At 39.6% G+C, this 27,057-nt stretch overlaps 1 protein-coding gene across 2 annotated transcripts in view; it reads left to right on the top strand.

The window, feature by feature from the left end:
* The window catches only part of FTO (FTO alpha-ketoglutarate dependent dioxygenase), a 410,140-nt gene that overhangs the window by 106,830 nt on the left and 276,253 nt on the right, over positions 1–27,057 (top strand). The window contains exon 3 of one of the 2 annotated variants that reach the window (XM_003937274.4): positions 12,659–13,286. In XM_003937274.4, coding sequence (XP_003937323.1) covers positions 12,659–13,286 — 628 coding nt within the window. Of the gene's footprint in view, positions 1–12,658; positions 13,317–27,057 lie in introns of both variants that reach the window. The other variant, XM_074402846.1, reaches the window with a different exon arrangement.

Below are 27,057 nucleotides of genomic sequence, written 5' to 3'. Positions count from 1 at the left end.
AAAATTTTTTTTGACAAAAGATCTCAATTCTGTTGCCTAGACTGGAATGCAGTGGTGCCATCTGGACTCACTGCAACCTCTGCTTCCTGGACACAGGCGATTCTCCCGCCCCAGCCTCCCAAGTAGCTGAGACTACAGACCACGCCTGGCTAATTTTTAAAATATTTTTGTAGAGACAGGGTTTCACCATGCTGCCCAGGCTGGTCTTGAACTCCTGAGCTCAAGCCATTCGCATACATTGGGCTCCCAAAGTGCTGGGATTACAGCCATGAGCCACCACACCCCGCCTGTCTCTTCTTTCCCTGGTAAACTTCTGTGTTACCTGTTAGTAACAGCTCATATGTCATCTCCTGTAAGAAGCTTCCCTGACATCTCTACAACCAGTTATCTCTGCCTCTGCTCTTGTACTTTATCTATACCTTTGTCAGCACTTAATCTCACTTAATTTTTTTTTTTTGAGACAGAGTCTCGCTGTGTCATGTCCAAGCTGAAGTGCAGTGGCCAGATCTGAGCTCATTGCAACTTCTTCCTCCTTGGTTCAAGTGAGTGCGTCTGGCTAATTTTCCTATTTTTAGTAGAGACATGGTTTCACCACATTGGCCAGGTTGGTCTCGAACACCTGACCTCAAGTGATTTGGTTTCCCAAAGTGCTGGGATTACAGGTGTGAGCCACCATGTCCGGCATTAATCTCGTGTAATTGTAATGATTTTTTTTTTTTTTTTGGTATGCTGGCTTCCCTTATCCTGTGTACTTTGTTCAGTTCCTGGTACCTATCAGGTGCTGGATGTGTTTGCTTGAATGTATGCATGCATGCATGCAATAGTTAATTTGGAAAACCAGTTATATATAATAATGATGAGTTTAGTATGATTTGAATTTTGCTTCTATACACATACACACCTACCCAGGGAGTTGGCATCTGGAAAGATTTGACAGATGTGTACAGGAATGTCATACCACATAGTGAAAGGGTGAGTGTTTTCTTTTGAGCTTTCCCAGTCTTCCAAATTATCTGCAGTGAATGTATATTCTTTTGCAATCAGGGAAAAAAATCATTTTTAAAAGTACCCTTAAGACAGGTAAACATACAAAAATGCAATTAGTTCTGAAATGCTTACTAATATTTTCCTAGCTATAAGCCTCTGGTATGTGATTACACGCATTGTCAGAAAGCAACTGCCGATCCATTTCAGCTTTTGTGGTGTGAAAATGGTACAGGAAGAATGAAATACAAAAGGTTATCAGCCCGCTGTGCTCTGAACCAGTCATCCACTCAGGGATAAAAGGAAACCCAAATGCAAACAGAACAACTATCAAGACTTTTCTGTTATCTTTCCAAGGCCCATAACAAACCCTGATACCAATATCTAATCACGCTAAGTGCACCTTCTTTTTTTTTTTTTTTTTTTTTTTTTTTGAGATGGAGTCTTGCTCTGTCGCCCAGGCTGGAGTGCAGTGGCACGATCTCAGCTCACTGCAACCTCTGCCTCCTGGTTTCAAGCAGTTCTCCTGCCTCAGCCTCCTGAGTAGTTGGAACTACAGGTGCATGCCACCATGCCTGGCTAATTTTTTATATTTTTAGTAGAAATGGGCTTTCACTGTGTTAGCCAGGATAGTCTTAATCTCCTGACCTCAGGTGATCCACTTCCTCGGCTGGGATTACAGGTGCAAGCTACTGCGCCTGGCCACCTTTTTTTTTCTTTTTGAGACAGAGTCTCACTCTGTTGCCCAGGCTGGAGTACAGCAGTGCAGTCTTGGCTCACTGCAACCCTGCCTCCTGGGTTCAAGCGATTCTCTTGCCTCAGCCTCTCAAGTGGCTTGTGTTACAGGTACCTTCCACCATGCCTGGCTAATTTTTGCTAATTTTTGTAATTTTAGTAGAGACAGGATTTCACCTGAGGCCAACATACCTGGAGTAGAGGGAGAGAGCTCATGAGAGTAAGGCAGATGCAGTCACAGAGAGAGACGGGGGCCTGGTTATACAGGAACTTACAGTCTGTCCTGAGAATATTGGCAGTTACTCTGAGATGAGGAGGTATGAGAGGGCTTGGAGCACAAGTGTGACAGGATGTGACTTACATTTTAGTAAGGATTCTTTCTACAAGGCTCTTCCCACTCAGCCTCTTCTCTAATAGGGTCTGCTAGTTCCATTCTTGAAATTAGAAAGCTCACCACCCTCAACTTCTACCCATTGCTTTCTCCCCTCATTTAGTCACTGGGCCCCTGCAGTTTTACCTCTTCAGCATCTCTCAGATTGTTTTTTCTTTTCCCATCCCACAAACATTACCTGAACTATGTAGGCCACATTGGTCACCTTCTGCCTCCGCAGTTTTAGCCTCCTCTTGATCGGCGTTCCTCGTGCCCTCCCCAGTGCCATCAGAACTGACCTGTACCTCCTTGTTTGATAAATGTTGCAGAGTCTCCTTCGCTTCCAAGGTCAAGTTCGAATTCTTCAGCATATCCACCCTATAAGGCCATTGACTTTCTTTCTTTCTCTTTTTGAGACAGAGTCTCACTCTGTCGCCCAGGCTGAAATGCAGTGCTGTGATCTTGGCTCACTACAACCTCTGCCTCTTGCTTGAACCCAAGAGGCAGAGATAGTAGTGAGCCAAGATCGCAGCACTGCCTCAGCCTCCCAAGTAGCTGGGACTGCAGGCGTAGGCCTCTATGCCTGGCTAATTTTTGTATTTTTAGTAGAGACAGGGTTTTGCCATGTTGGTCAGGCTGGTCTCAAACTCCTGACTTTAAATGATCTGTCCATCTCAGCCTCCCAAAGTGCTGGGATTACAGGCATGAGCCACCGGGCCTGGCCGCCATTGACTTTCTGACCCCAGTCTACCTCTGTGGTGTAATCTCATCCCATGGCCTAAAATGGCGCCCAACTGTAAACCCCTTTAATGGGGAGTTCTTGGTTCCACCCTGACTCTGCTGGGCCGTCTTATCCTTCCTGGCCTTTGTGTCCACTCGTACTCTCTTCCCTCTTCTGTCTGGTGAGCAGCTACTTTTAAAGACCCTACTTAAACACTACATATTCTGTGAAGGCATCAGAAAATCCCTTTTGTTCTAAATTGCATGAAGAACCTGACTGTTTTTCACCACCTCTGCTGCTTACACCGTGGCCAAAACTGCTATCCTCTCTGTTGCAGCCGCCTCCTGACTGGTTCTGCCTCCCTCCCCCGGTCTAGTTCATTTTAACACAACATCTGGAGTGATCTTTTGAAAACATAAATCAGCTCATTGCACTTCCTTGCTCAAAGCCCTTGAATAGCTTCCCATCAGCCCAGGACCTTACATGCACCCACAAAACTCTACACGCTTGGGTTCCTAACTGCTTCCCTCACCTCACTTCCTGGCCCTGCCCACTCCTCACCCTCCCCATACTTTTCTTCCCATTCTGGTACTTTCCTCTTCCTGGAATAAACCAAGCTCACTCCTGCCCCAAGGCCTTTGCACTGAATGTTCCCTCTACCTGGAACTCTCCCCACAGGCATCTGCAGAGATTGTATCCTTATTTCTTGCGTTCTTCTGCTCTGATGTAATTGTATCTAGAGACCTTCCCTGACCACCCTGTGTAAAGTAGCAATACGTACCCCAGCACTCCCTATCCTATTTTCTCGGCTCGATTTTTCTCCATAGACTTATCATCATCTAAAATACTGTGTATTTTTACTTATTTATATGCTTATTGTCTGGCTCACCTACCTAGAACATGAGCTCCTAGAGAGAAAAAAGACATTTTGCTCTCTTCCTTATTTCCAGCACCAAGTGCTTTGCAAATAGTATGTGCTCAATACATATGTATTCAGTACCTAAGGATTTTTCCAGCTTTTCCTTCCTAATTATTCCCACGCCCATAGCAGTATGCTCACACTTCTGTTGTGGTAAGTTCTCTTTTGGTTTCCATTTCGATCTATACTGTTAAATTATGAGATGCTGTCAAACAGGACCTATCTTCTTTTAATCCTTGTATCTCTGGCACTTTGTACAGTGCCTGGTACATAGCAAGTATATGAGAAATCTAAATAAACAAAATGAAGTATTGAATGAATGAATGAATAAATAAGCATCTGTGTCATTTTGTAGCAAAGCACATAGTACCTCAAGTCTTGTGATAGCTGTGGCAGTCTGAACACCTACTCCAGAAGTATATCCCTTTTGGGGCTCTACTTTGCATTACGCAGACAGAGTCTGGGCCAGATGAGTGTTTAGCCCATTAGTCATGGGGTGGCTGCCAAGTCGCAAGCATTTTACAACAAATATTATATAGAAAATATTATAAGTAATAGGGTGTAAATTGCTGAGTACAAAATAGAAAGTGTTAGGGACAAAATCTATTAACAGCCAGATTAGAAATACGCTCCTCTGAAATCAGAATATTCTAGCACTTTTAAGTGAAGGGCATTTCCCAAGTCACTTGAAGATTTTAAATTTTATTGCTCTCTACTGAAGTTCCACTGGGCTTCATTTAAGTAAGCCTCTGGTAAACTGGCATCTTACTCATTTAAAACCATGCCTGACTTCTCTGTATGATGAAATCTTTTCAGAAGCATCTCTTGATATGAGAGGAAAAGGTAGAATTTTTATATAATGGCTTAAAATAGACAAAAATGAAGCCTGATCTCCAGAGAGCTTAGCTTTCCACATCTTTCAACCATTGACAAAGGCCTGGCATGCTGGCATTTTATATCTAAAATACCTTTCCAAATACTTATTAAACTATATAATCATCACTTATGCCACAGGATCATTTGTAGATCTCAAGAAATACAGTTATGTGACCAGACACCTACTAATATAAATTTCATGACTGCATACTCCTTGGAAAAAACACTAATGGGATTAAATGAAAAAAAGTCTAGCATATTTGAAAATCTGCCAACAGCTGTTCCAAATTATTGTGTGATATCTGATGTTCTACATGTACCTGTCCAAAATGGAAAGTGAACTTATTTGTTTGACAGGATGAATTAATATTAAATTACTTAATGTTCACTACTTCTCCAAAGTTACTTATTATTATTAAAGAAAAAAAAAGAAAAAAAAAAAAGAAAAATTGGACCAGGCGCAGTGGTTCATGCCTGTAATTCCAACACTTTGGGAGGTTGAGGTGGGCAGATCATGAGGTCAGGAGTTCAAGACCAACCTGGCCAACATACTGAAACCCTGTCTCTACTAAAAATACAAAAATTAGCTGAGTGTGGTGGCACATGCCTGTAATCCCAGCTACTCAGGAGGCTGAGGCTGGAGAATTGCTTGAACCCCGGAGGCGGAGGTGCAGTGAGCCGAGATCACACCACTGCACCCCAGCCTGGGTGACAGAGCAAACTCTGACTCAAAAAAAAAAAAAAAAAACTTGAACAAATGCTACATAGCACCTTTATGTATCAGGTACTAATTTAATTACTTTATAAACAATAAAAGAGGGCATTTAGGTTGGGGGTTATCTTTCTTGCATTTTCTTTGAGATAGTGACAGAATCAGCCAGCTATTATTATTTGTTTTCATTGTGGTAAAGTGAAAATTCCCCAGAGTCTTTAACAACATATTTAAGTAGTACCAGAAGTTCTCGTAAAGATTTTTGACCATTTAGAGCCATCAGAAAGAATCTCTTGGCAAATATAAGAAATGTCATGAAAATGAAGAATTTTTTTAGCACAGCATCTTCTCTGTGATTTTTCTGATTAAAAGTATTTTACATTTATTTTAGAAAATTTGAAAATAATATAGATGTCTAAAGAAAATTGAAATTATGCTCAAGTACATTACTCAGGGATAACCACCATCAACTTTTGGCTATCTTTTTCTCTAAGTACTTTTTTTTCCCTGTGAGTCTTTATATATGTACTGTTTTTCTTTTAATGAAACAGATCCTCTTGTTGGACTATCTTGTTACTAATTTCTTCTATGACTGTAGTTTCCTACTTACTTTCAAACATTTAAGTTTGTTATTTTCATATTCCATCATGTGGTTGTACCATTTTCCCTTCTAATCCCTTGCTGGCATTTTGGTGGTTTTCAGTTTTTAATTATTATCAATAATACTATGATGAATATTCTTATAATCCTGGTGTGTTTCTCTAATAACTTCCTTATGATAAGTTCTTAAAAGTAGAATAACTGAATGAAAAGATATGGGCGTGTTTGGGTTCTGATAGATCTTGTCCACTTGGCCTTAAACAACATTGTAATACTTTGCATTCCTAATTGCGTGCTATCAGAATGTTGAATTTTGCCATTATCAACAATATATATTACTATTATAAAATTTTTAATGCAAATTTGATAAACAGTAACTAATTTAAGTATAATTTAATACAAATTATATTTTTTCCAACTTTGGTACAGTTAATATTCTTTATTTATTTATTTATTTATTTATTTACGTATTTTGGAGATGGGGTCCCACTCTGTGGCCCAGGCTAGGCTCACTGCACCCTCCGCCTCCTGGGCTCAAGCGATCCTTCCACCTCAGCCCCACAAGTAGCTGAGACCACAGGTGCATGCTGCCACACCTGGCTAATTTTTTTGTATTGTTAGTAGAGTCAGGGTTTTGCCTTGCCTCCCAAAGTGCTGGGATTACGGGTGTGAGCCACCACACCCAGCCAGTTAATTGTTTCATGTGCTAAGAGGCTTCTCTATTAATTTGCTTGTGAATGTGTGTATGTATTTACGTTTGTAATGGTTCTGCATTAAGAGTATTCAGCACTTTTCTGCCATATAGGTTGTACTTTTCTTTTTCCAGGTTGTTTGCTTTTTAATTTTATGATTTATTTTATACAAAATTTTAAAATTTCAGGTATTCATATCTATCAATCTTTTAAAAAAGATTTTAAAATAGTTTGTTGATTATATATGTATATAATTTACGTACCATAAAATCCACCTTTTAAAATTGTACAATTCAGCGATTTGGGGCAAATTTCCAGAGGTGTACAACCATCATCACAGCAGTTTTAGAACATTTTTAGCACCCTGAAAAGGTCTCTCGTGCCTCTTTTACATTTAGTTTTCTTTCCCAGCCCAGCTAAGATTTCCACTCTGCTTTCTTCAGTCTTTTAAAGCTTTTTTTCTTAGAAAGACATCTTAAGCACTTATGTGGAACCAAGTGCTGCAACGATAACAGGTACTGATACTATCTACTATCTTCTTTTTTTTTTTTCTTTTTTTTCCACTCTGTCACCCAGGCTGGAGTGCAATGTCATGATCTCTGTTCACCGCAACCTCCACCTCCTGGGTTCAAGTGATTCTCCTACTTCAGCTTCCTGAGTAGCTGGGATTACAGGCCCGCCCCATCATACCCAGCGAATTTTTGTATTTTTAGTAGAAACGGGGTTTCACCATGTTGGTCAGGTTGGTCTCAAACTGCTGACTTCAGGTGATCCACCTGCCTCAGCTTCCCAAAGTGCTGGGATTACAGGCGCAAGCTACTGGGCCTGGCCACTAATCTATCTTAGGAGCTTGTGATCTTATAGGACAGATAATTAAACCAATAATAGTTTAAAGAAATGTAGTTGCAAATGGGTAAGTGCTGTGAAAGAGAAGTAAAGGATTTGGAATGATAACAGAGGGCACCTATTCGAGGGTGGAGATTCAGGAACGATTTCTCTGAGAAAGCGACCCAGGGGATGGGAAGGACCATCCAGGTGTGGAGTTGGGGGAAAAGGCTGCTGAAGTGCTAGGCACTTGAGGACTGCAGGAATAGAAGCACATGTGGTCATAGAGAAAAGGGACATGATCTAAGTGGGAAAAAAATGGAATATTTTCCCATGTCATTATTTTCTTTTTGTGATGTTTTTCATGTCAGGGTATGTACAGATGATATTTATATGGTTACATGGATTTCCTGGTGCATAGGGTTATAATTTCCCTGTGTTAAATAGATCTTATGTAGTATTGAGACCCAGTCAGTATATGCTGAACAAGAGCAGCAAGATTTCAATGGGAGGAGGGCAGGCATTTGTGCAGATGAGTGCATTATTTCAGTATTCCTTTCTTAATCCCAGAGGGGAGTGTGTTCAAAAACTAAGTTCTTGGGAATTACCGTACTTTTCTTTATGGTTTTATACTAAGGACCATTCAGAGAGTATTGGAGGTGTTAAGACAGTGAGAAGAAATTACCTTCTTCATCACTTCGTCATCATTGCATTGAGTATGCTAAGGCCTCAGGGACTTGCTTAGAAAATAACCAGTAGAGTGATAGAATTAGTTACTGCTTATGGCTCTAGAATGTTTGGTCTCTGCCTACAGGATTGCATTGCTTTCTTTATGAGCTATGCAAATAGAAAGTACAACATCACTGTTTCTGTTTTCCAATTGGGATAACTGAAATATGGAAACTCTAAATCCTACATGGATCCCTGACAGTCTCAATGACAGTGCATAGTGGTATGCCACATGACTCCTCTCTTTGTCACTTTCAATTCATGGTCAACACCTCAGATTGACATTTTGAGAAGCAGGACATTCCTACCATGCTTACCTAGTAAAGTCATTTTTCCATGTTCAGATTTGACACATTTGTTTTTCTTTTGTTTACTTCATCCTGGTTTCTGTATGTCTTCCATAATATCTCCTGCACTCTTCCTCAGCCAGAACAGGCTGGATTATGCTATAGTAACAGATAACTTTCAAATCTCAATGGCTTCGCACAATAATATTTCTGGTCCATTTTATGTATCATTTGTGGGTTCGTACAGAGTCACTACCCATTAAAGTAGCTCAGAGATCCAAGCAGCCACCAGCTGGCTACTGTGGGTGCAGAGTATCCTAGTGGGTCTTGCACTGTCAATGACATGTCCAGGCTGGGAGGGATGGCCATCATTTCTCACTGGACAGAAGTAGTCCCATGTTTCATCCATCATGAGGAGGCCAGGAAGTGTAATCCCACACTGAACCCAAAAAGCTGGGTGGCAGGGGAGGAATCCAGAACTATTTGGCAAACGGCTCTAATGATCAGGATACATTCTTAGCTAATGATTCACCTTAACTTCACTGAGAAAGTCAAAGCATTCTCTAACCACCACTCCCTCCAAAAGAAACCTAGAACATACTCACCTGTCTACTATTAAATTTCTCATCCTATCTGAATTTATACCTTCTTTCTCCTTCTAGCCTATTCCAATGTAAGAGGTATCTTCTCCCTATCCAAATGTTTTTGATCACATACTCTTTATCAGTGACAAATTTCGAGCACATACAGTGACATCCTAGAAAATGTTTAACAAGTGGCCTTTAGGGGAAAAGAACCAACCTTGATTTTTAGTGTGTTTTGATTTCCGCAGTGTAAATATTCTCACCACGGACAGTTTCAAGCCACCATCATGGTGTTACTGAATGTGCAGTTGGAAAGACATGTACACAGTGCGCTCATGAGCCGGTGTGGTGACTCCAGCACACCACCAGTAGTACTCATGTACTTGTGTATATTTTACAGTAATATTCATATTAAACTTATTTGTGTGTGTGTATATGTGTATATGTGTATATATGTATATATATATGCATACGTATTTTAACAATGCTTAATTTGTTTCATTTTGTATTAAAAATAAATCAGTTCTACAATCTCTTCTCTGTGCCCCACCACTCTACGGGATCACGTTACAAATCCCTGCATACCCGACTTGGGAGCTACCGCTGTAGACACTGAAGGTCTCCGCTTCTGTGGTTATTCGCTCTCTCTCTTCTGCATCATCAACCTCTTTCTCTTGTATCATTCTCATGAGTGTGCAGAGAAACTCTAGTGTTCTCTAGTGTCTTCTGTCATTAGAGAGTATCCCTTAGTCTAGCACTCTCCTTTGTGAAAAGATCCATTTTTCTACTCCCCTTCATGGAAGAAGCATTCAGAGACAGCCCTGCCTACCATCTTGGTTCCTCCTCTTCCATTCCATCCTCATCTACCCCAGTCTGACTTCACACCCACCCCTCTGCTGAGGTTGCTCTTGCCATTGTCATCAGTGATTTCCACGCTGTCAAATCTATCTGTTCATCTGTCCACGTCTCACTTGGCCTCTCAGTGGCAGTTGACATGGTTAACTACCCCATCCTTCTTCAGATGCTCTCCTCTTTTAGCGTCTGCATTAATACACTCTGCTGGTTTTCTACTGGTTCTCCTTTGTTCAGGCTTCTGCTGGGACGCAGGAAATAACTCTGGTCTCCTTTTGGTATTTTTCCTTTTTCCCTAGGTGATCTTGTTCATTTCCAGGCCTTTAAAACCCAGCCGTGAGCTGATCACCCTCACATTACATTCCTCTGCCTTACTTTCTCTTCTGAGCTGCAGATGTGTACATCCAGTTCCCGCTTGTTATTTTCATCTGGAGGTTTCATAGGTATCTTCAAGGCTGCAGTTCCAGAGTGAAATCTTCATTTCCCCCTTTTCTTCTTTCTATTTGTCTTTCGCCTCAGTTTTCCTTATTTCACAAAACAATAAATTGTTTATTTAGTTGTTAAATCCAGAATATATCCTTAACTTATTTCCTGACCAACATGGAGAAACCTTGTCTCTATTAAAAATACAAAATTAGCTGGGTGTGGTGGTACGTGCCTGTAATCTCAGCTACTCAGGAGGCTCAGACAGGAGAATTGCTTGAACCCGGGAGGTGGAGGTTATGGTGAGCCAAGATCGCAGCATTGCACTCCAGCCTGGGCAGTAAGAGTGAAACTTCAACTCAAAAACAAAATTCTATCATTTTTTTATCCTTTACATCTAATTCATAAGCATATCCTTTTGTTCTGCCTACAAAGTATGTATCTGTCCATTTATCTCTGGTTCTATTTTAGTCCAGATCGCCTTCACTTTTCTCCCAGATGATTGTAATAGCACATTCCACACTCACATTTGCCTCTTTCCAGTCCATGCCTGATGTTATAACTAAGAGCGATTTTTATAAAATGTAAATCAAGTTATTTTTCTTCTTTCGAAATCCTTCAGTACATCTAGAGTTAGTTCCAGATTCTTTACCACGACCTCCAGGGCTCTGTGTGATCCGGCCTCTGCCGTCCTCTGCCTCCTCGTCACATGTCACTCTGTGTTTGGCTCTTTTGCTCTAGTAAAGCCAACTTTTTTTTTTTGGTCCCTAGAATAGGCTGGTCTTTTTCCTGGGTGCCTTTGGCTTCTTTAGTCTCTCTTTCTGGGAAGCCTTTTTCTGGCTTGTCATATTTCTGGTACCTTCTTTTCCTGAAGATCTGAGCTTAAATTCTGTCTTCTTAGAGAATTCTTCCTGCTCTAATAAGATTTCCTACTGGTTTGTTTCTGTCTTCGTACCTACTGGTTTGTTTCTGTCTTTGTACCTAACAATTTGGGGTTGCTTTTCTTTATCTGTTTACTTAATTTGGTAGAAAGCTTTGTGAGAGCTGGGACCTTATTTCCATCTGTTGATAGGTGCTCAATAAACAGATGTTGCATCAGAAACAATGTATGGAAGAATACTGGTCTTACCCTATCATATGAATGGTAATTACTGAATGAAGACACAGAAGGAAGGTGTCTTAACAATGGTGGGCAGCACAATACAAGGAGAACAGGTTAATGTGTTGATCATGTCTGACTCCTTTAAGACAGCCTAAAACTAGCAAGGAACAGATCAGATCAAACGTTACACGGATAAATGTAAAATCCTGTGATTTAGTTAAAAATAAATCAGTTGTATTATACAGAATCAGGAAAGTCCAGCTTAACACCGATTCACATGTCAAGGCCTAAGGAAAGTGGTGGCTGAGAAGCTAATGTAGTCCTAACCTACATGAATAATTCCATGTATTTCTGTATTAGGGGAGGGAATTGGCTAATATTACTCTCCGCCAGTGACACCAGTACAATTATTAGAACTTTCTAGAATTGCAGTGTAATACCACCTCATTCATCCCCCACAATTCCATTTATTCATTCCTTTACTATTTACTGAGTAAATTCTGGGCACTCATAGACATGAGTAACATTGCCATGGCTTTTGTGTTCATGGAACTTAATGTCTAACTGCCGAAGAGAAGTGAGTTCTCTTTTCGTGAAAGTGTTAAGCAGAAACCAGTTTGTTATTTATTGAGAGACAATGCATTCTTATAGTTAAGAACTCATGCCCTGGAACCAGCTGGACTCTGGAGCCCAGGGGCTTTAAATTCCAGCTCCAGTATTCACTAGCTGTGTGACTTTGGGAAAATTGTTAATGTCTCTGTGTTTCAGTGGTGTCATCTATAAACTGGAGATAATAATGCTCTGCATGAAGTTAAAATGAGCTAACACACACAAATAATTTATGACAGTATTTGGTTCATAGTAAGCACTTAATAAATATTATAGATAATAAGCAGTTAATAAAGTGGTATTTTCTGGAGGGCAAAGGCTAGAAAGAGATTTAGGGTGAGAAAAAGTAGTCACAGAGTAATCCTGGGGTATCAGGACCCACATTATTATTGTTTATTTTTTTATTAAAGATTGTTAATAATTTGGGTTTGAACTTGAATATCTTGACCGTAGAGTTTGATGACATTTGTTGTATTTGGTTTTCTGTTTTGGGCTAGGAAGATGTGAATCCTGCTTAGAAATAACACCAGGTAGTCCCCCACAACTCCTCAAATGCCTACAAAGAAACATACCTTTGGAAATAATAAAATGGTGAACGTCTGTCCATAAACATGTGTTTTGCTTTGGTTTTGTTTTAGTGGCAGCTGAAATATCCTAAACTAATTCTCCGAGAAGCTGGCAGTGTATCCGAGGAGCTCCATAAAGAGGTTCAAGAAGCCTTTCTCACACTGCACAAGCATGGCTGCCTATTTCGGGACCTGGTTAGGATCCAAGGCAAAGATCTGCTCACTCCGGTATCTCGCATCCTCATTGGTAATCCGGGCTGCACCTACAAGTACCTGAACACCAGGCTCTTTACAGTCCCTTGGCCGGTGAAAGGGTCTAATATAAAACACACCGAGGCTGAAATAGCCACTGCTTGTGAGACCTTCCTCAAGCTCAATGACTACCTGCAGATAGAAACCATCCAGGCTTTGGAAGAACTCGCTACCAAAGAGAAAGCTAATGAAGATGCCGTGCCATTGTGTATGTCTGCGGATTTCCCCAGGGTTGGGATGGGCTCATCCTACGATGGACAAGACGAAGTGGACCTTAAGAGCAGAGCAGCATACAACGTAACTTTGCTGAATTTCATGGATCCTCAGAAAATGCCATACCTGAAAGAGGAACCTTATTTTGGCATGGGGAAAATGGCAGTGAGCTGGCATCATGATGAAAATCTGGTGGACAGGTCAGCGGTGGCAGTGTACAGTTACAGCTGTGAAGGTACAGTCTGCACTGGGAAAAAACAGCCCTGTATGTAATAATATGACCAGTCGTATGTTTAGGCTCTGGAGATACACATGCATGTACATGAGCATGTTTGCTTGTGTGTGTGCATGCGCGCGTGTGTGTGTGTGTGTGTGTGTGTGTGCGTGTGTGTAACACGTGTCCTTTTTAGTCTTGTCACAGTGTATGTCTGCAGAATATGCCTCTTTCTCATCTAGGCATGCTAGCTGGCTCATTGTTATACTGTACTCAGAATATTTTCGCACGTAAGCACTACTGACTGTCATTTGTCTCTCGTGTGCCCAGGAGAGCAGCCTCTTGGTTTCATACAGCCAACTGTCTTTCTCTAGAGCTCAGAGGAGATTGTACAGTTGCTATAATTAACTTGCTGATAAAGGGCTGGGAAAACAAAAATCTGTCAAATCTTTCCAGGTTCCCACAGGTGCACATTTCCAGGCTTGCCAAAATATTTTATTATGGTTGACATCACTAACTTGAGGGGTGTGATTTGTCAAATATGGACTTGTTCTTGGCTTCATATAGTTTGTAGCTACTGTTCTTCCTTGCCAGAAGCAGTTGAGGTAGGTTTTGGAAGCAGACAGTCCTCTATTTTCAGGAAACTCCCTAGCCCTCTATCCAGTTCTGCAGTTTTAGACCTTGTCGGGTGGCTTTGGTAGACTTGTTTTTGGATTTTCTGACATATAATCCCCTTGGAACAGAGATCATAGGCTGCCTCTCAGAAGCCCACCCAAATTTCCATTCTGTTATTGTTTCTGTGCGTTTATGGCTCTCATTATTTCCTGAGAACAGAATTACAAAAATGGTAGTTGAACAGATCGAGGAGAGCATGACCACTGTTGACTTTCTTTTGTGCCTGATTATTTGGCAAAGGAATACAAGACATAGTATTACTTCTCCTGTCTGATTCACTGAAAGATGTTTGGACAACCAGAATTCTAGATAATCTCATCAGGAAATGACTGGAACTTTTCCGACTACTCTAGTTGTTTGATTGGAGTTTTGTTTGTTGTTATTTTTTTTTGTTGTTGTTTGTTTGTTTACCAAAATGGCTGTTTTGGAAAAGAGATTTAAGAGAAAAAAAGATCTTTAAAGTACTCTTTAAATTTTTTACAATTTCCCAGTCTCAAAAATTTCCTCAGGACTACTAATAGTTTTTCTAACTTCACCTTGTATCTTCAGTCCGAAACAAGGAACTCGTTTAGCGTTTGGAAATTTCACTACTTTCGCTGGCATTTCAAATAATGATGCTGACCTAAGAAAATCGCTCGAAGGGATTTAATGCTGTCCTAATGGAAAGAACCGAGATCCTCTGATCTTTAATAAGGACTTGCCAGGGATTTAAGAACTATCACATCCAAGAACTCTGATGTGAACGAACAATGGAGTTAGTTTCTTTCTTAAGGAGACAACTCTCCAAACCCGAAGCAGTGGTACGTGATAGTACAAAGCTCTACAAAGATGTCTTTGTGCTCCCAATTACGCTCAGCCCTCCAGTTTAATGGTCCTATTGTACTCCCTTCGCGTGGGTGATCAAGTAGTTTTTGAAACCTAGACTATCTTTCAGAAAGGAATTTAATGTCTAATGAATAGATTCTATGCTCAGGAGTAATTAAGACTGATAAAGTATACAAATATAAATTATATATAAATATAGAAATGTTGGTACTTGCAGTCATCACCTGAAAGAGGGAACTGCAGAATCTGAATCTGTAATAGCAGGGTGCAAACTTCTTTGTTCTCTTAACCCAAGAAATTCTTAGCACTCTAATAATAATAGCAATACTGGGAATGCTCATTTATTGAGCACCTACTATGTGCTATATGCTGTTGTAAACATTTTGCATGTATTAACTCATTTTATCTTCCCAACAGCCCAAAGAACAAAGTAGTAAATTGCTGTCCTCATTTTACAGATGAGGAAACTGAGTCATAGAAGGCTGATTAACTTGTTCATGGTAATGCAGCAAGTAATTATCAGAGTTAGGATGTGAGCACAGATATCCAGGCTTTGGAATCTTAACACCTAAGGCTATGTCATTATGAGCAGGTGTTTCTTATCCCAGCAGTGTAGCTGCCTCAGGGATCTGGGTTTTTAAAATGTCTACCTTCTGAAAAGGTTAAGGGGATGTTCTACTTGCTTTTTCTTGCAGGTCCTGACGCTTTCCTTTCTCCAGCTTTACTTCTCCCCCATGTCTGCTGTAGCCTTCTGTCACATACTCTCAGACGATTGGAATGCATTAGATTAACTAATTCGATGAAACAGAACTTTTCTGTAGGTATCTGGGTGTGTGTGTGGTTCTGGGTCGGATGGAGTACAAATCATGTGCCTTGAAACTCTGTGGTGGGTGCATGTCTTATAAGTGACAAATGACATCTGTTTAGTTCTCTGATCTTATAATCCTTGGCAGAATGCAGAACTATGGCAAAGGTGGACTTGAAGGGAACCATTTAGTTTAAAACCTTGGTTGAGGTTGAGAAAGGCTTTAAGGAGGTCGCAGAGAGTGGACACTTCAGAGTATTGTACTTTTTTCTGTGTCCTTGAACATGTTTGTCAATTAGTTGTTTTATGTTGTATGGGAACTCCAAAGGTGAATCAATGCCTTTCTTGCTTTGAGAGAATAGATAAGGTTAGGTGGGCTCTCATGATTATAATTATGAAATGATGAAACATTGGGTCTGAAAGATACTTTTGAAATCACTTGATTCTAGCCTCTCATTTTATAAATGAAAACACCGAGAAGGGAAGTGGCTTGCCCAAGGTCACATTGTTACTTAGTGACAAGAGCAGGGATTTAAGTTGGAGAGAGTTCCTTGCCACTGGAGAGGTTCATGTAAAATGCATTGGGAATTCAGATACAGAAGTGATTGCTTCCTGCTGAAATTAAATTCAATTGAAGCTTAAGATCTTTCAAGACTCTGCTCTCAATACTTTTTCCCAGGGAAATCTTCTTGTAGATTTATAATGAGCCAATCATCCCTCTTTGGTTTATTTTCATGAGTAGAGGTCATTGAGAAGTAATTTGTATAGGATACGTGTAATTATATACTAAATTCATTGGCTTTCACATGCAGTTCTAGTTAATAGATATCACCAGTAGGAAGATTGAAATGGTACAATTTTTAATCAGCAATGGCTTCGGGGAACCATATGTAAATAGGGAGAATATTTGATTTTCCTGTTCCAGCTTTGCTGGTAATTGCTTGTTACTCCTAGCTATAAGAAACGAACTTTGGCGGGGAAGGCATTAAAAACCCAATGTTTAATATGGTCCAGCACCTTGTTTTTTGACTGCAACACCTTTGGAAACATCTCTTAGATCAACAGTAACTACTGGCTACCATTTTTGTTTCATTGTTTGAAAGAAAACATTTTCTGTAAAATTGTCTTTCTAGAAAAGCAATTCTTAAGATTTTAAACTAGTGTCAAGTATTCATATTATTGACATTATTTTCCAGTTCTCCCATACACAGCCAGGAAGGCTCACGAAAGGAAGAGAGACCAATCCATGTTTCCTGTTGAGAATGTGATAGGCGAGAAATTAGAGACTTTGCAATAATGTTCTTGGAATTCTAGGATTTCCATTCATGGCTTTGATTTGGGAAAAATTGCGTCCTCTTAAGGATGGAAATTTGTTCCTGTAATTCTTGAATCTCTATTTTAACATAAGTTGCTCTGTATTTCTCAGCTCATCACTGAGACCATGAAAAGCTAGTTTACAGCTTGGAGTTTTGGAGTATTCATAAAAACGTTGTGATGTTTAATGTTATCTTAGCTTCCCAGCATCTCTGTCTAAAGTCTCAAAGCTTATTTGACTGAGCTTTGCCTTGTTGATGATTTTGGAAGTCACTTACACTGCTCAGTAAAGCTTGTTTGGTCTTATAAGTAACATTTTTTTGGGTAACCCATCCAATTATTTATTCATTTAACAATAAGGTGTCTCATGAAGAGCCAAGAAGGTTCACAAGAAGACCAAAGGGGAGGAAAAAAACTTATTTGGTCTCCAAAGTTACATTTTTTTTGGTGCCTATTCAATTATTTATTCATTTAACAATAAACATCTACCATTTGCTAGGCAGTTATCTAGCTGCTGAGCATGTAACAGTGAACAAAACAGACAAAAGTCCCTGCCCTCATCGTGCTCACATTCTAGCAAAGGAAAACAGAAAATAAAAGTAGATTGTGTAACAAGGGTGGGGGTAATCTTACAGTTTTAGATAGGAGAGCCAGGCAAGGCCTCATTTAGTGGGTAACGTTTATGCAGATTGGAAGGAGAGAAGGAGCCATCGAGAAATTTGAAGTGGGAGCACAAAGGCGGAAAGACAGAACATGACTGGGATGTTTCAGAATCAAGTGTGGATGGAATAGAATGAGAAGAGAGGAAAAGAAATGAAGACAGAGGGACAAGTAAATGGGTGCCATGTTAGAAAACAAAGTAGTAGGTTGGAGTGAGATGGGGAGTCATTGCAGAGTAGAAGAAGGGAAGCAACACCAGAAACAGGAGAGCTTATAGAGGCGACCAAAGTAATCCAGACTGAGCATATGATCGTCTAGATTAGAAGAGGCAGAGCTGGGGAGAAATGTGTAAATACAGTCCTGTAACTTTGTACCAACAAAGAGAGTGGCAGTGTTTCAGCACTGGTGAGAAAGGATGCCCAGCAGTGATGTCTCCCATTTATCAAGAGAAGGCAAAACCTATAAGAATGGCTACATTTTCCCTTCTCTGTGGATGGCTTTACTCGGGAATAATTGACATACAATAAGCTATACATATGGAACATTTATAGTTTTATAGGTTTTAGCACAACTGTTAAAACTGTCCCCACTATCAAAATAATGAACATACCCATTGTTCCAGAAGTTTCCTTGTGCCCCTTTGCAATTCCTCTCCCTGACAGATCCGTTTTCTTTTTTAGTTTTTTATTTGTTTGAAGAGATCGCATCTCAATATGTTGCCCAGGCTGGTCTTGAAATCCAAGCCTGAAGAGATCCTCCTGGCTCAGCCTCCCAAAGGGCTGGAATTCCAGATGTGAGCCACTGCACCAACCTCAATTTGTTTTCTGTCAGTAGATGAGTTGGCATTTTCTAGAATTTTTTTGCAGATGGAATTATACATATGCATTGTTTTTTTGTCTGGCTTCTTTAACTTAGCATAGTTTTGAGATTCATCCGTGATGTTATGTATATCAGTAGGTCATTCCTTTTTATCCTTTTTTATTGCAATAAAATATACATAAAATTTAGCATTATAACCATATTTAACTGTACAGTTCAGTGGTGTTAAGCATAATCACATTATGGTGGAATCATCATCACCATCCATCTTCAGAACTTTGATGGTCATCATCCCATGCCGAATCTCTGTACCCATTTAAAGTCACCCCCCATTTCTCCTTTTCTCATTTCCTGGTAACCACTGTTCTGCTTTCTGTCTGTATTATATTTGACTATTCTAGGTACCTCATATAAGTGGAATCATACAATATTTGACCTTTTGTGTCTAGATTATTGATGTGGTTTGGCTGTGTCCCTGCCCAAATCTCAACTTGAATTATATCTCCCAGAATTCTCAGATATTGTAGGAGGGACCCAGGAGGAGGTGGTTGAATTATGGAGGCTGGTCTTTCCCATGCTGTTTTTGTGATAGTGAATAAGTCTCACAAGATCTGATGGGTTTATCAGGGTTTCCTCTTTTGCTTCTTCCTCATTTTTCTCTTGTTGCCACCATGGAAGAAGTGCCTTTTGCCTCCTACCATGATTCTGAAGCCTCCCAGCCATGTGGTATTGCAAGTGCCAATTAAACCTCTTTTTGTTCCCAGTTTCAGATGTGTCTTTATGAGCAGCATGAACATGGACTGATACAATTATTTTACTTAACCTAATGTCCTCAAGATTCATCCGTGTTATGGCATGTATCAGAATTCCATTTCTACTTAAAGATGAATAATATTCCATTGTATGAATGAATATATCACATTTTGTTGATCAGTTCATCCATCGGCTACGCATAATGGCCATCTTTGGGCTATGGTGGATAAAGTTGCTGTGAACCTTGGTATACAAACATCTGTGTGGGTCTCTGCTTTCGGTGCTTTTGTGACTATACCTAGAAGTGGGATTGCTGGATCAAATGATAAGTCTGTGTTGATGTTTTTGAGGAACTGCTATATTGTTTTCTACAGCAACTGCATTATTTTACATTCTCCCTGGCAATGCACAAGGTTTCTAATTTCTCCACATCTACGTCAACACTTACTGTTCCCTGATTTTTTTTTTTTTTTTTTTTTTTGAGACGGAGTTTCGCTCTTGTTACCCAGGCTGGAGTGCAATGGCGCGATCTCGGCTCACTGCAACCTCCGCCTCCTGGGTTCAGGCAATTCTCCTGCCTCAGCCTCCTGAGTAGCTGGGATTACAGGCACGTGCCACCATGCCCAGCTAATTTTTTGTATTTTTAGTAGAGACGGGGTTTCACCATGTTGACCAGGATGGTCTCGATCTCTCGACCTCGTGATCCACCCGCCTCGGCCTCCCAAAGTGCTGGGATTACAGGCTTGAGCCACCGCGCCCGGCTTGTTCCCTGATTTTTGATAACAGCCATCCTTGTGGTTTTGATATGCATTTCCCTAATGATTAATGATGTTGAACATCTTTCCATGTTCAACATCATTATATTTTATGTTCAACATAATAAATTAGCCATTTATTTATCTTCTTTGGAGACATGTCTATTCAAGTTGTTTGCCCATTTTTGAGTTTGGCTGTTTTTTAGTTGTTGAGTTTTGTGAGTTCCTTATTATTCTCGATACTAATTCCTTATCAGATACATGACTTGCAAATATTTTCTTCAAGAATAGCTGAACTTTTAATGATATGTTAATGTGACAATCAAGGGATAGAGAACGAATTAGAGTGTAATAGACTTTACTGTCCATGACACTGATTAGGCACTTAAATTCTATACTACTGAATGACATCATTTGTATTGGTATTAATTAGCTATGGGACCTTAAGCAATTTGCTTAAGTTCTTTGTGACGCAGTTTCCTTATCTGTAAAATAGTGATCAGAGTGGTACACCTCGAGATTGTGAGAATTAAATGCTTGTAAAGTGCTAAGAACATAAGAGCACATAGCATTCAATAGTGTATAATTTTTAGTTTTTATTAACATTATCCATTCATATAATTTTTACCAAATATTTCTGTAAGGTTTGTTACGGAAAAAAACCCAGCAGTTATTTATGCCTTTTTTTTTCATTTTCATTTCCACAGGCAATCATTTCTACTCTTTTCTTGCAGGTAATGCTTTTGGTAGTTGATAACAAAGTTATATTGTTTTGAATATTATATATTGGCTTCCTGATATGGAAAGTGAAGCTCTCTTCTTTCTTCCTGCCCTCCTACACATGTACACACTTCTGATTCCCATTATAGATTTAGTGTAATTTTGATTATATCAGTATTCAGCCCTTATAGTTATCATATACATAGAATGCTTTCCAGAACATGTGATTTGTTATCCTTTTGTTTTCAACTTTTTTCCTTGCATTAATAGTAGTCTTGCTTTTTTGTGTATTTGTATAGTTTTCTGTGTAGTTATGACCAATTAAACCTCATGCTCTCCACCAAATCGCCTCTTTTCAAGAACTTCAGAACCATCAGATATTGTCCATTTCATTTTCTTGGAGAAATGTCTTCCAGAGTCTTCTTGTCCGCTCCAATGTGGTGTTCTATGCCTGATGGACAGGGATCCCATTCTGTCATCTCTTCATTGTAATCCAGCGGATTCCCTTACTTCTCTTCTGTGGACTCCTGACATTTCTGCATCCCGGCCTTGCTCTTTCCTGTTTTCTTATTTTGGTGGAGCCTGTGCTACGATGGTTTCTTGAGAAAGGATGCTTAGCAGGGAAATTTTCGGGACCTTAAATGTCTTCAATTATCCTTATTCCACCTTGACATACGTAGGTACTTCCGGTATGAAAATCTTGGTAGGAAATGATAATTTTTTCAGAATCTTGGTGACATTGCATTACTGTCTTTTATCTTACAGTGTTCATGCTCAGAGTTCTGAATTTTTCTTTAGCTTTTATGTCGCTTTTTTGTTGGATCTTTTTTTGAATGTTTTACAATTTCACAGTGATACTTTTCACTCATTTTACTGTAACTGTGTAGGGCTTTCAGTCATGCCCTTCAATTCTTGGACATTTTCTTGAATTGCTTTGTTAATTATTTTCTCCTTTTCAGTTGTCTCATCACTTTGGAATCCGTATGATTTAGTTGTTGAATCTTCTGGACTCTTCTAGTTTTCTTGTTTATTCCCTTATTTTTAGTCTTTGTGTGTGTGTGTTTGTCTAATATTTGGGAGATTTTCTTAACTTTATCTTCCAACCGGTCTATGGATTTTTTTTTTTTTTTTTTTTTTTTTTTGGAGATGGAGTTTTGCTCTTGTCCTCCAGGCTGGTGTGCAGTCGCACAATTTCGGCTCACTGCAACCTCTGCCTCCCAGGTTCAAGTGATTTTCCTGCTGCAGCCTCCCGAGTAGCTGGGATTAAAGGTGTGGCCCACCACATCCAGCAAATTTTTGTATTTTTAGTAGACACAGGGTTTCACCATGTTGGCCAGGCTGGTCTTGAACTCCTGACTTCAGATGATCTGCCCACCTCGGCTTCCCAAAGTGCTGGGATTACAGATGTGGGCCACCGGGCCTGGCCTGTCTATTCAATTTTCATTATTGAAATATAACTTATATCATAAACATATAGCTTGAAGAATTGCCATAAAGTAAACATGTCCATGTACCTAGCACCCTGATCAAGAAATGCAACATATCAGCATCCTAGAAGTGCTTGCTTCCAGTGTCTCAACTGTAAAATAGTGATCAGAGCAGTACCCACCTCAAGATTGTGAGAATTAAATACTTGTAGAGTGCTAAGAACATAGCATCAGTGATTCAATAATATGTTATTTTTAGTTTGTATTAAAATTATTCATTCATATAATTTTTACATGTCAAATATTCCTGTAAGGTTTGTTAAGTTCCCAGCATTTATTTATGCCTTTTCTTCCCATTTTCATTTCTACAAGCAATCATTTCTATTTTTTTTTTCCAGGTAATGCTTTTGGTAATTGATAACAAATTTATGTTGTTTTGAGCAGTAAACACTCTCCTGACTTCTAAGGTCATACATAAATAGTTTTATGTGCTTGAATTAGACTCATAAGCTCCTTAACGATGTAATTTGTGTCTTCATCCTTCTTTCTACCTGCATATAGTGGAAAATGAGTCTTTGTTGCCCCAAATCAGTTAAGTATTTGTTGTTCTTGAGGAGTTTGTACTATTCAGTTACATTGTGGCCAGTGTCCAATAACTCTTTGATTTCTGCAACTGTAGTCTCTGTTTAGTATTAGGATTCTTTTGATAGCAAATAACAATTCCAGGCCTAAAGCAGCTTAATTTAAAAAGGTAAGGAGTTAACTCACTTCATCCTAAGAACAGGGGTCTCACTGGCTTCAAGTGGACCTTGTTCCAGCGTAATTATGTGGTCAGTTTCAAATTTCTTCATCTTCCTCTTTTGGCCGTTCTCAAGCTCATGGCACCCAAATGACTGCCCCTAGCTTTTGTGGCCATTCTCTCTCTCTCTTTCATGAGCTTTGAGGAAAAGAGAAACTGAGTGTTGGGTGGGTACTTTGAACCCTGGATCAAGATTTACCTGAAACTGGATGAACAAATAATGACCCTCTTTTGATTAACCCAGTTTAGTTCTGGTTTCTGTGTTATTTACAATGTAAAGGTTTCCTGTGAGTCTCCACAACTCTCTTTATACCGTCCTGAGGTTGCCCAAGGCATTGAAACCTCTACTAAACCTCTACTGTTAGAAGCTCTGGTTTGGAGAATACTGTTTGAAAAGTGTCACTGTTTCCCTTCCTGATTTTGTATTTTACTTTGGATAATATAGTGATTTTGAAGCTTTAGCTAAGGCCCGATAGCAATTTTTCTGTCCTTTTCATACTTTTCAATTTTTCTACCAAGTCCATGAAACGTGATGTAATGAGGTTCTCCTCTGTATGTGAATATTTTTATCTTAAATTTCTTTCCCCAAATGCTTAATCTGAAAGCTGACAGAGCCAGATGTCATGTTGAAGGGCTTTATATTTTTCTGTAAAGAGTTTTCAGTATTTCGCCTGAAATTCTAGAAACCTTATAATTAATTTTACAATTTATCTGTGTCAAGGGACTACGTTTGTCTTGAATTGCTTGTTTCGAGGCATCTAAGAGCAGCTTCTTGTTATAGATTCTGAGCCGAGATTGATTAGTTCACCCTCCCCCCCCACCCCTTTAGACTTTTCTGAATTCTCCATTTCTTCAGACCATTCATTGCTCCCTGGCTGAGAAGGAGTATGTGCTGTGTCAGCAGCAGACTTGACTCTCTGTTTCTTGCAACCCAAAAAGGAAAGCATGTCTAAACTCTAGAACTCTAGCAGGGAGGCTTCTCCTTGGCTAACCTTTCTTTGCTGGGGATGTTGTCCATTAGCTGTGTTTCCTAAATCCTGTCTGGCTTATACAGTATATATTTGTTACTACCTTGGGATCCTGTCTAGAAAAAGTATAGTAATTATCCATAAAGAAGCTTGTACCTTCCAGAGAGATCATTCTGAAAACAGATCTGACCTGTGAAAAAGGCTTTAGTGTCCTTCAGTGACCCCAGTATAAGTTCTGGATTCTTTCCTATGATTCATAAACCCACGTCCTGGTCTCTGCCCACCTCTCCAGACTCTTCTCTTGCAAGTCTATGTCATTCATGTAACACTCTTGCAACCCAGAACTGATTGTGTTCTTATACACACACCATGCCATTTGCCTCCCTTTTCACCTTCTGGCTCCCTTCATTTCTGCAAAATGGATTTCCCATCCCAGAAATGGGAATGTCAAAGATCAGCACTGGATAGGTAAGGCATCATTAGACTCCATCATCCCAGCTGACCATCTACAACTTGTGACTTTCTCCTGCGGAAGATCTGTCACATGGATGGGAAAGGACCTCCTTCTTGAAGTTCCTTTAGGTATGGAGTTAAGGAAACAGAGGAAGTAATCATTAGGGTGGGAATCTTTTTTTTTTTTTTTTTTTTTGAGGTGAAGTCTTGCTTTGTCACCCAGGTTAGAGTATAGTGGCACAATCTTGGCTCACTGCAACCTCTGCCTCCTGGGTTCAATGGATTCTCCTGCCTTAACCTCCTGAGTAGCTGGGATTACAGGCATGTGCCACCACACCTGGCTAATTTTTGTATTTTTAGTAGAGATGGGATTTCACTATGATGGCTAGGCTGGTCTTGAACTCCTAACCTCAGGTGATCCGCCTGCCTTGCCTCCCAAAGTGCTGGGATTACAAGTGTGAGGCACTGCGCCCAGCCAAGAATCTTTTATATCCTAGCTCTTGGCTAAGGAAATAGGGAATAGAGAATAAGAAATAGGGCTATTTTTAACAAAAACTTAGCCGGTTGTGGTGGCGCATACTTGTAATCATTGCTACTCAGGAGGCTGAGTTGAGATTGTGCCATTGCCCTCAAACCTGGGTGACAGAGCAATACTGTGGCAGGAAGGAAGGAAGGAAGGGAGGGAAGGAGGGAAGGAGAGCTATTTTAAAGTGTGTGGTGATGATGGATATATATTTAACCTATGAGGGAAGTTCTTGCAATACAGTATTATGTATGTTATTAAATATGGTACAGAATTTTTTGTGATGTATTTTATTCAATTATCTCCATAGTCTCCACTGTCATACTCTGGCTTTTAAGCCTTTGTTTCCTATAGAGCAGTGGTTGTAATTAAAAATGTAAACAAAATATTTTGTCCTTTATTAAATAGAATTAATTTCTTCTCAAAAACTAGCTGGTATAAAACACTGAATTGGTTAATTTTGGGGGGAAGTTTTCGACAATTGAAATTCGACTTTTAAACTTAACAGTCTTTTGTATTTTGTCACATCTTCTTATTTAACAGTTTGGTTAGTGGGAGCTGGGAGTGGACCAAACCCTGAGGTACTTAAAATCTTTTAAATTTTATTGAGGCTTAAAGGCAAGTAAGAACCTGTTGCCTCTGGTTGTTGCCAAAATAACATGGGGCAAGAGTAATCAGTTACAGTTGCTATAGGTAATTACAAGTTGATTTCATTGAGAAGTAAGAACACTGTATTTCACAATAAAAAAATTATCAGATGTACAACTTTCCTCCTCCCTACACAGCCCAAGGAGTGGAAAAACTCTCACCAAAATGTCATTTTAATAAGCAGATTTCAAAGGTGCTGGATTTTGGGGAGACATCAAGAAACACTGATTGCAATTATTGTCTCTGATTTTATTGAGGCCAGATTGAGAAGAGTACCAGGATGAAAGTTAGAAAGGAAAGTAGTCAAGGAGACTATTAGCCTATAAAGATTCCCATGTGTTAGAATGTCCACACGTGGTGGCATTAAAACTTCCCGAAAACTGTTCATTGTAGTTTAAAAATTATTTATTTTAAAAGTCATTATAGTTGTTTTCCTTTTCATTTCTTTTTAATTTTGTGTGGATTTCAATGGTAGAAGTTATAGTTGATTTGACCAGAAGGGGACATGTGAAAAACCCTTCCTAAAATATTTCCTTTTTTTTTTTTTCTTGTGCTGTTTGCTATATCTGTCATCATTAGGGTCCCCTGGAATGAAGCAGCCTGAGGTCTTGGGTTATCACAAACATAATAATAATTTTTTTTTTTTTTCAGGCTAGAGTGCAGTGGCGTGATCTCTGCTCATTGCAATCTCTATCTCCTGGGTTCAAGTGATTCTGCTTCCTTAGCTTCCCAAGTAGCTGGGATTACAGGTGCCCACCATTGTGCCTGGCTCATTTTTGTGTTTTTTAGTCAAGACAGTTTCACCATCTTTGCCAGGCTAGTCTCAAACTCCTAACCTCATGATCCACCCACCTTGGCTTCCCAAAGTGCTGGGATTACGGGTGGGAGTCACTGCACTCTGCCAACATAATTTTTGATATTTGAATTTATCAGTATTCTTTTGCTAAAGTGATCTGGATATCAACTAATTTAGCATTAATTATTTTATTATGTTGTATGGTATCACTAGTCATGTTATATTATTAGGTATTAGTCATATTACATCATAATTAGTTTATGCAACCTCAACTTCTTTACTAAAATGTGCAGCAGACATCAAATCACAAATATCAAGACTTTCGAATAGGAGCTGGCAAATTTTTTTTTTCTAAAGGGCCAGAAATAAATATTTTTGGCTTTGTGGGTCTTATAGTATGTGTCTTATCTCCTCAACCTTGCTGTCTGTTTGAAAGCAGCTATTTATGTAAACGAATTGGCATTACTGTGTTCTAGTTAAACTTTATTTTACAAATGCAGGTCATGGGATTGATTTGCCTGTGATCACCGCAACCCAGCCCTAGATCAAGAGTCACAGACTTTGCTATGGCATCTAGGCAGGTACCTCAAATGAGTAAAGTGAAATGGCTGTGAGGACTGGCTTGCAGAGATCACATCCCTTGTCTAAAATGAGCAGCAACTTCTTCCCTATAGCCACTTGGGACTGGCTCAGTGATAGCAGACCTTGTGATTCAAGGGTAGCTGAGAAGTTGGATTGTTAGACAACTTTTATCAGTTAACAACTCATTTAGATTTATTAAGGAAATGTGGTGCAGGTCAAGCTACACACCTTTGTGAGTTCTTTTCTGGTCCACGAGCTCTAGTTTGGCAA

This window comes from Saimiri boliviensis, chromosome 1, assembly GCF_048565385.1.
Source record: "Saimiri boliviensis isolate mSaiBol1 chromosome 1, mSaiBol1.pri, whole genome shotgun sequence".
NCBI lineage: Eukaryota > Metazoa > Chordata > Mammalia > Primates > Cebidae > Saimiri > Saimiri boliviensis.
The sequence above is the reverse complement of the archived record's forward strand: the minus strand, read 5'-3'. Positions and strand labels throughout refer to the sequence as shown.